This window comes from Apis dorsata, unplaced genomic scaffold (assembly GCF_000469605.1).
Source record: "Apis dorsata unplaced genomic scaffold, Apis dorsata 1.3 scaffold_126, whole genome shotgun sequence".
Lineage (NCBI taxonomy): Eukaryota > Metazoa > Arthropoda > Insecta > Hymenoptera > Apidae > Apis > Apis dorsata.
Genome location: NW_006263419.1, coordinates 77,741 through 87,541, shown reverse-complemented (window position 1 = coordinate 87,541; position 9,801 = coordinate 77,741). Strand labels below are relative to the sequence as shown.

Sequence of the window (9,801 nt, the reverse complement as noted above, 5' to 3'; positions counted from 1 at the left end):
GGGCGGGCCGCATAGATGTCGCCCCCGGATACGTAACTTCGGCAGGGGTTTCGCGGGGATAATTGAATTTCGTTATTGAACCGCGGCCAGTTTCGAAATTTCATCCCGCCAAGCTGCAGCTACGTTCGCGCAATTAGAAATGTAATTAAGACTCGTTCGACCAGACTCGGTGGATTTTGTAATGGAGATCCGGCGACTTAATTAGCTACGCTTCCGGAAAGTTTTTCGGTCGGAATTGGAATTTCACGTTCGTTGTTTTTTTTTTCTGGTTTTTTCTTCTCTCTCTCTCTTTTTCTCTCTCACTCGTTTCTTTTTATTTGAGGATAGTTTCTTTCTATTTATGATACTGATAATTTGAATCGAATGAGAAGTTGGAATTATTTGCTAATTAAATCACCGTTTACTTCTTTTATTACATAATTTTTATTACAATTTTTTTTATTCGATATTATTAGATAAGTGTATATTACATGAATCATACCGTATATTATATTTTGATAACACATATTTTTAAATAAGCAACTATAGAATATTCTTATTATTGTTATATTATATTATATATTGAGGAAAAGTAAATAATCTATAACGAAGAATATTTCTATTCAAAGAATATAAAACATAAATATTATCTTCAAGATAAAATAAAATCTGTGAAAAGCTGATAATAAACGTTGATCAAATAAAAAGAAAAAATTCCAAATGACTAGAATTTTAAAACATCATGCTAATTTGAAATGTCATTTGCAATATATTTCAAAATGAAACACTGTATCGTCAATCATCAATTAGAAAAGATCGTATTAGAATTCCCTTCGAAATAGAAACGTGACTTGTCCTTGAACGACAACGTATCTTGAAGAGTATCTTATACGTGTCCGGTAAACGAGATTTTCTTTTATTTCCTTTATTTATCGGATCACGAGGGAAACGTAAAGAACTTTCGGCAAAGATTAAGAAAGGGAAGAGGACGACGATGGCCGACGAGGCTCTTTGGCATTCAGAAAGCGCTTTGGTTCGTTAGCTAAACGAACGTTTCGTACGTATAAGCCTTTCTACGCGCATCTGTACAGATGTGTACGTATCCATTGCGAGTAAACATATACCGGGATAATTTGATTTGTATATAACTAACGTTTACAGGAAATTTGTAATCAGGATAAATACTTCTAATGCACCGGTTTAACTTTAAACGAGATCAGGGAAGAAAAGCTGAGAATCGCAAGTGTTGTTTTTGCATATAAAGTGACTTCAAGCTACGTGATACAATTTGTTTGTAAAAGGAGATGATAAAGATGAATCAAAAGAAGATTGATTAGATTTAAAAGAAAATATTAAATTAATGTTGTAAATTTGATTTGAATAGATTAGTTAGTTATCCAGATTATACAAGAATTGTATAAATGTTTTATCAGAAGAATAACGAAATCTTGTAATTTTTTAAGTATTTTTAAAAAAATAGAGTTTTAAAAATCTATTTCACGTGTTATTTATATTAACTCTGATAATTTTTTCTAAATTTCAGAAAATATGTTTTAATTATTTCATTTTGATTTTCATTGGAATAATAAAGAAGATATTGTTAAATGGATTATAAATCTGCAAAGTTTCATCAGAATAATTATATTAGTATTTCATTGTGTATATTTTTTTTTTCCTTGAATAAATATTATCTCATTTTTCTTTAGTCGTTATAGAATACTCTTGTCAATATTACACTTTTGTTTCCATTTTCAATGAGACTTTTATGTGATTAAATTGTGCATTCCATTATCTCAATCATAGCTTCTACGTAATTACGTTAAAATATTTTTAGATAATGAAAGTCTCGATGAATATTAATGAATATTAATATATACTATAAATTTTTATAATTAAAATATATATATTATTGCTATATCGTTTAAATATATTTAATATAGTTAAAGGCTATATTATATATTTCAATAGAGATAACTTTTAAAATTGTTCTATTATAAATTGAATTCTGGAGAAAAATGAATATTTGTATATATATCTGAATTGTAAATAATATTTTGTGTCTTTTAAAATGTTACGTATCTTCGAAAAATTTGTATATTTTTACAGTGACAAAATTCATTATTATGAATGAAAGATATAAGCATAAATAATGGTTATATTTACAACCACCTACTATGGATTCTCAATTCTTACGAATGAATCTGTTAAACATCCATTTCATTATAAATGGATGCATCTGTTGAATGAAACATGAATGTATTATAATCATAAATTCATATTATTTGTTGACAAATATAATAAAAAAAATATTACTATTTTGGTAAATTTTGATAAATTCGAATATTATCATCAAAATAATATTATCGATTCATTTATCTTACAGAAATATTATATTATTAATCATAATCTGATAAATTTTATTTCCATCAAATAAGATTACGTAGAAATTATTTTGATTATAATACGATATTTCAAAAAAATATGTAATAAACAAATTACATTAATGCTACACTCTAATTCAAACGAATCCATTTTCAATGCGATTATTCATTTATAAAATCTTCAATTCCTTATAGGAATAGTAGCGTGTTAGTAGAAAATAGCAAGGACACGGCGAAACCGGTTGAAACGGTTTCGAAGAGGTTCTCAAAGATTGGGGACAGGGTTGGAGGTGGTCCAGGTCCGCATTATCCATACACAACCGAGATCCAAAGATGGGTTCGTGTTGCAAATACCTGTGTCACGTATATATATATTATACATATACACGCGACATTTGCACACACGCACATGGAGAAAGAAGCATTTCCACACACAAACCGAGATCGTCCACGAGCCGACATGAATAAATCATGAGGATGGAAATTAAAGGCGATAAATGCGCCTCGAATGAGACAGCAGCGAGGAAAAGACTTTATGGGATTTTAATTCAGCCTCCGTGGAAAGGAGTATACGAAGAAACGTGTCATACGGAAAGGAAAAAAGCGAAGGCTCTGGAGGAGTTGAAATTATCGCGGATACGAGTATAATTACGATCATGAAAATTGCTTGTCCCTAAGACAAGTCCACGCGAATGCAATGTTACGGGTTGTTGAACTCGTGATACAATTCCGGCTAATTGAGATCCATAAAAAACATTGTGTCCTGTTGGCAAAGAATCTCATGTCTACTCTGGTTTTTTCTCTGTATTCCTCGTGACGATATTCGTCTCTTGAGTTTTGCGAGAATGGAAATGAATTTGTAACGATTCAGAGAAATTATAATTGGCAATTGATTTGATACTAAATATAAATGGATTATTGATATTTTTGGAGTGTTTATAAGTTTGTACTGTGTTGTGTTCTGTGTGTGATGTTTCAAAGAAATTGGCATATTAATACTTGTAATTAGTATGAAAAATAATATGTTATTTGATATTTATAAAAAGAATTAGAAATAATTTGATACTGTTACATCATAATTGATTTTTCTATTTCATATTTCTTCTTGATATTTTGTTTTTAATCTTTTAATCTTTAACAAACAGGCAATTTTTAACACGAAATTATTTAAAAGAAGTATTATATTATAATTTAATTAAAACGAATTTTTATTCTACTGATTTTTAAATACTTTTATATATACAAAGAGACTACTATATTATACTAATTAAAGTAATAAATATACTTGTATTACACTTTAGTAATTTAGTTAAAATATATTTGTTCCCTTTGAATTTTATTAAAAAAGTATTAAAAAATATATAAAAAATTTTAAACAGTCACAATTTTAAACAGTTCAATTATCGATCATACGTATGTAAATTATAAATTTCTCTTCTACAATTTTATATTCCTTATTTAGAATTTATAAATTACTATTATTAAACTTGTTCTTCTTGTTATTGCTTTATGCCCAAAAAATATACAATAAATTAATAACGATTAGTTCCAACAGATAAAAGGCTCTAAAAAAAGACATGCTCCACATTTTTTATATCGATTTAAGAAATAGAGAAACTTACCGGTTGTGTACATCGCGACTGCTTTAAGCGTGACCGGTTCAAGAACCACGGGATCGCTTCGACCCTTTGCATTGACAGCGTAGAGATGAAGCCTGTATTTACGACCAGGCTCCAAGCCAGGAACCTCAAAAACAGGACCGGACGAGCCGGATCTCTCTGTGTGGTTCAGGTAGATGGTATTGACGTGATAAACGTTCTCCTCGCTGTAGACCTCCAGCTCGTAATTAGTTAAGGGCAAACCGCCGTCAAACCCTTCCGAACATCTGACGATCAACCAGTCCGCGTCCCTCGAGTCGGTAGCCTTCAAGTCCTCGTGACCTATTTCATAGAAAAACGTGATGGAAGCCTCGAGGAAGAATATCCTCGAAACTATACTCAAAATATAATCGTATTATAGAATATTGTTGGTTAATTGATTCATATATAATTGATGAAGAAATATTTCCTTTTTGGATAAATACTTTTTTAAGAAAAAAAATTACATTTTATTCGATACTTTATATTATATTTATGTTTTTTTCTGCAAATTTAAATTCGTTTAGGAAATATTTCGATATACAATACACAAAATTATTAATTTCCAAAGTTTAATCTCTCCTTTTTGCTATTCAGAAATATCAAATTTCGTTGCTCAGAGATCAACGATACATCTTACATTACCTAAAATTAAAATTATTCCTGAACTATAAGTATATACAAATAAAATAATTATAATTTCTCAAACGAACGATTCATATTACCCTATTTAAACTTTCCTCAATTTGCCTGAACGAATGAAACGAGCAAGAAAATGTCATCCTCAACGTAGACAAAGTAACCTAAAAAGCAACCTTTAACAACATTTAACGTGCCATCTCACCAACACCAAACATCCCCCCATCCCCAGTGTCACTTTCCTGTAACGAAAAACCGGCTACCCCTCGGAGCGTGCGGTAATCGATCCCCAAAGGGGATCGCCTAATTTCACGATCGTTTTCACGCACGGTCGAACACCTTGTCTCTCTCTCTCTCCCTCTCTCTCTTTGGTCGAGGGTATACCGGGAAACAAGCTGTTGAACACAATACCGGCTCTATCGAGTTGTGAGCTATCATACTATCCTATACGGAGGATACGTAATGACATAGTTAGGCGCGTTTAGGTTGATAGAAGGGTTCCAGTATCACTTACCCATTCGATACGCGTACGGGCCGGTCGATTGGAGGGCCGTGCAGTTCTGAAGGGGATAGGGTTTCCCTGCGACGATGATCTGAAAAAGGCAGGGCGTCTTTTGCACCCCTATCCGATTTTTCGCCCAACACGCGACCGTCCCGTAATCCATGTCGTTGGCCAGAGTATAATTCAACCTGGATCCGTGCCAGTGGCTGGTGATTAGGCTGAGCGGTTTCACCGGTGTGAATCTGTTGGACGGCACGTTCATCAGCTCGCCGGAATTGTTGAAGGTCCAATGGAAAGTGATGGGCGGCGGTTTAGACTGCACACCGCACACAAGGGAGATGGTCTCGTGCTTCAAGGCGCCGACCACTTGGGTGGATGACCCGTCCTTGCACACAGGCGCGTCTGAAAATTCAAGTGGACGTGTCATGGACGCGAAGTTTAAGACTTGCTCACTATTTTTTCGTTTGAATCGAATGACAATTGTTTTCCAAAAAGAAGTTTGGGAGGCATTGAAAAAGCATTTTTGGGAGAATGAAAATGTAATAACGATGTACAATGTTGTTTAGAAAGGAATATTCTTTTAAGAAGAGGAAAGGGTAAAAGTACTCACACATTATTTCCAACGTTACAGGTCTGCTGGTAGATTTCCCTTCGACATTGACAGCCATGCAAGAATATTCGCCCGCAGAATTTCTAGTCACGCTTCGCAAAACCAAAGATTGCCCGCTGGGAAGAAAAATTCTAGCAGTCATGTTCTGATGTAGCTCCTTTCCGTCCTTGTACCACACCAGCTTGTACGCCTTCGGATTCGCTTGAACGTCGCATTCGAAATAGACATCATCGCCTTCGTTTATGTCGTTTGCTTTCAGACTCAAACCTAGCTTGATCGTCACTATTGGTGAATCTGAGAATTTTGTGCCCAAATGAATCAATATTTCTAAATGTTATATTAGAACAATTCAAGTGAATACAAATGAAATCGATATTATAAAAATTGATGAGAGAATATTGATATTTGAATAAAAAAATAACTTGAATAATGATCAATTTAATATGCTATGAAATATATAATATCATATTGCATGATATTATAATTCTAATATAAAAATTTTATTAATCGATGTCTAAATTAATCAAGATCTAACTTGTTTCGAGCAAAAGATTAAAAATTGCTTTTAAATCAACTTAATATCTTCGACGTAACATTAATAAGATCGTGAAAAACAATATTTTTCAAGAAATAAACGTATTTATCGCGTAATCTGCTTTAAAACTCGATTAAACTCTATTAAAATTAGGGAAAATTTAAACCGCTATAACTTCGAAGATAATGACTTTTAATCAACGAATCAAAGATCGTTAGAAGCGCTGAACCTTCCCCTTTAAAACGCTTTTTGATTTATCTCGCTACGACTTCCGGTTCTCGAGATATCGTCGCGCAAAGGAAAGGGTAATTTTTGACTATTTATTATCTCCGTCCTTGTCGCTTACTCGGATCTCTCGCTCGCACCTCGTCTTACTGACCTATCGCAAACTGCAGACAAGCGACAGACGCGATTCCTGGAAAGACGCATAGTATGCATTTCCAGGAAAATATGTAGGTCGCGAGCTCATTCATAATCTCTTAAACGTTATGGATACTTTGAGTCCTTATATCTCGGTAACGAATTGAGATATCGAGATAAAACAAAAAGCAATTTCAATGGCATGGTTTTCCCTATCTCTTGAATGAATTTTGATGACCAAATTTTTGTTTCTTTTTTCTTTTCTCGACAAGAAAAAGTCGAGGTTTCTTTGTCACTTCTTGAAATTCTGTATTTGAATTGGATAATCAATGTAGTGTTACAAAATGGCCACGAGAATCATTGTTAAATTTTGTATTATTTATATTATATTATATTATATTTCAATTTTAACGAATTGTTAAATAAATAATCATATTAATCTAAAATGAAATGCTTTTGTGATTCTATAGTATTCATTGTGCTTACAATAATTGCTTAAATATTTATAAGATTAGAATAAAATTTATTTCACTTACAATATACTAATAATCGCCATCTATTTTCGAGGGCGCTATCAGGTACAACTGGATTCTCTGCTCGACACGTCAGATATTTCCCATCATCCTCCATGGTGGGTACGTAACTCAGCATACTTCTCGTAATGTTCAGATCTGCAAACTACGAAGAACTCAGAATCTAAGATCACGCGTATCTGTCGTGTAAATATCGTGGAAATAGAACACGGCAATCGTAAGTTCAAAAATGTTATACTCACATTTCTGGCCATATGTTTGACCTGGTGGTTTCCCTTCCACCAGGTGATCACAGCCTCTGGCCTAGAACCCGAACTGGTGCATTCAATTTCGTACGTTTTTAACGCCGACAAGTGGGCTCTTTTGTTCGTAATATTCACTAGCAACGGTTTCACTGGAATTCGAAGGGTGTCGTTGAATCGATACCAGAGTAAAAAAGTAACGTTTCGGATACAAAAACAATCCAATTCCGATTTTTTTTTACGCAAAAATACTCTTTATTAAATTCCAGTGAAATGCAGAATATCAACAATAATAAAACGATAAACAGCACACGATTTCGAAACATATATTTTGTGAAAGCAAGATAATTTTAGAATTTTCAAACACTTTCTTGAAAAGCTCTTATATAAATATAAAACTTAGGAATTGTGATTTATAGATATTTAACTCTGAGAGCAAATATGAGAAGAAAAATAAAAATATATGCAATATTCGCATCACCTCGAAATTTTCAATAAACACAGCAGTTTATTAAAGTTTATTAAAGTAAGAAACTTCTAAACTGAGATTAAGTTGTTGTTCCCTTCCCTTTAACGAGAAGTAAACATTCGGTAAGAGAGGTTTGACAAGTTGAAACAGTTTCTCACTCACAATTAATATCCAAAATAATCTCGGAAGTGAGAGGAGGCACGAGATGCGTGTTGCTCGCCCGGCAAATTAGCCTAGTCCTGAGAAACTTCCTGGTGACGTTCGAGATATCGAGACGATTTATCGTGATATCACCATGCTCCAACGTGTAAGTGTCGTCCATCGCTCCATTGAAATGCCACGTGACTTTCGGTGGTGGTGAACCCCCGATTACCTCGCACAATAAGGACAATTCGCTACCCTCGTTGAAGGGCTGTAATATCTTGGCCAAACTTCTACCGGCGCCGGTGTAAATCACAGGTTTGTTTGGTGGCACTGTCGTAAGAGTGGATTTATGTACGTCATATATAACATGGATATTTACTTTTCTTTTAAATCTTTTGATAAAATTTGACGCACACGATATTTTCTCGCAAAAAAAATTTTTTTTCGATAATAATAATAAACTTTATCTATTCGTATTAGATAAGATATTGTATCTGTTTCAAATCTTGTATCTCGTTCAAAAAGCAAGGAGCTGTAAAATTCACCATATCTTGTGTTAGAAAGACAAATTGTAATTAAACGCTATAAATGATCGTCACAAAGCAATGTTAAATTAGAGGCAAATTTTGTTTAAGCGCACACTGCGTGCTCTCATGATAAAACTGTTGGGAATGATGTCACTTAAAAAACATACACGTACAATTTTTTAATCTCTAGAACAGCAAGAAAATATCATGATTCCTGTTAAGCTTGCACAATTAATTAATTTGAAATCACGTTAGCACAAATGTAACAAGAAATTTAATGAGTTAAAATAACACGATTTGTTCTACAGTTCTACTAAAGATTATCCTGTCCCATGCATTTATAATATCATTGCACCGTGTTTTATCGTTAATTTTGAAAGAAAATCTGTGCCACCATGAACAAAACGAAGAACAATATTTCTCTCTATTTTATAATTTTAATTTCATAATGATAAAAGAACAGAAATAATATTTTTTTAATTGAAAATTGAAATATCAAAATTTGATATTCAATATTTTACGACAAACTCTATTACTTTAACTTTTTATATTTTGTTATGGAAAAAAGAAATTTTTAATATGGATTAAACAACAATTTAATTTCATTACTTTTTTATATTTTATCATAACAATTTCGTTATGGATATATTTCTCTTTTTTTCTTAGAATGTAATCGGTCAAAGATTAATCAATCTTTTTTTCTGGATTTAAATCTAAAGTAAATACTCCCACATCTCTACGCAATCCATCACTTACTTCCCACCGAGATAATAAAGAATGTAATTTCTTTTCCAATATTACAGTAGATTACAGAAGTTTTAATCACAGGTATCAAAACCGAACCTCATCACACATCGCTTCGAAAAACGAATCCAAAAGGAGATTCTTTTAAAAAAAAAATGAAAAATTGGGAATTAAAAGCGACGATAAGTCCCAGTCCAAATGCCATCAAATTCCAGAACGAAAGCAATTAATCGCGATTGATTATCTAGGGAAGAGGGATAAGGGTGAGTGAAAGAAAAAGAAAAATATAAAGGTAGGTACGTACTCACCTATCACCGTGAGGTTAACCTTCTGATTTCTGGTTGGACTATTTTTGTAATCCACCCTGCACCTGTACACCCCCACGTCGGCCGCCTCGAGGGGATCGATCTCCAATTTCGCGGGTTCTACGCTCGTCCTCATGGTCGCCCTTTTACCGAACACGTATGGATCTGACCAAAGCTTCGCCTGAGCTATCGAT

The 9,801-nt window shown here is 33.1% G+C and overlaps 1 protein-coding gene across 1 annotated transcript in view; it reads right to left on the bottom strand.

Annotated features, from left to right (window-relative positions):
• LOC102681725 (hemicentin-1-like) overlaps nt 1-9,801 on the bottom strand; it is a 44,108-nt gene that overhangs the window by 1,100 nt on the left and 33,207 nt on the right. The window contains exons 3-9 of the mRNA XM_006612761.2: nt 9,611-9,801; nt 8,050-8,361; nt 7,419-7,570; nt 7,180-7,321; nt 5,749-6,042; nt 5,151-5,540; nt 3,983-4,300 (exon numbers count right to left, since the gene is read on the bottom strand). The exon at nt 9,611-9,801 is cut by the window's right edge and continues 27 nt beyond it. Coding sequence (XP_006612824.2) covers nt 3,983-4,300; nt 5,151-5,540; nt 5,749-6,042; nt 7,180-7,321; nt 7,419-7,570; nt 8,050-8,361; nt 9,611-9,801 — 1,799 coding nt within the window. The remainder of the gene's footprint in view (nt 1-3,982; nt 4,301-5,150; nt 5,541-5,748; nt 6,043-7,179; nt 7,322-7,418; nt 7,571-8,049; nt 8,362-9,610) is intronic.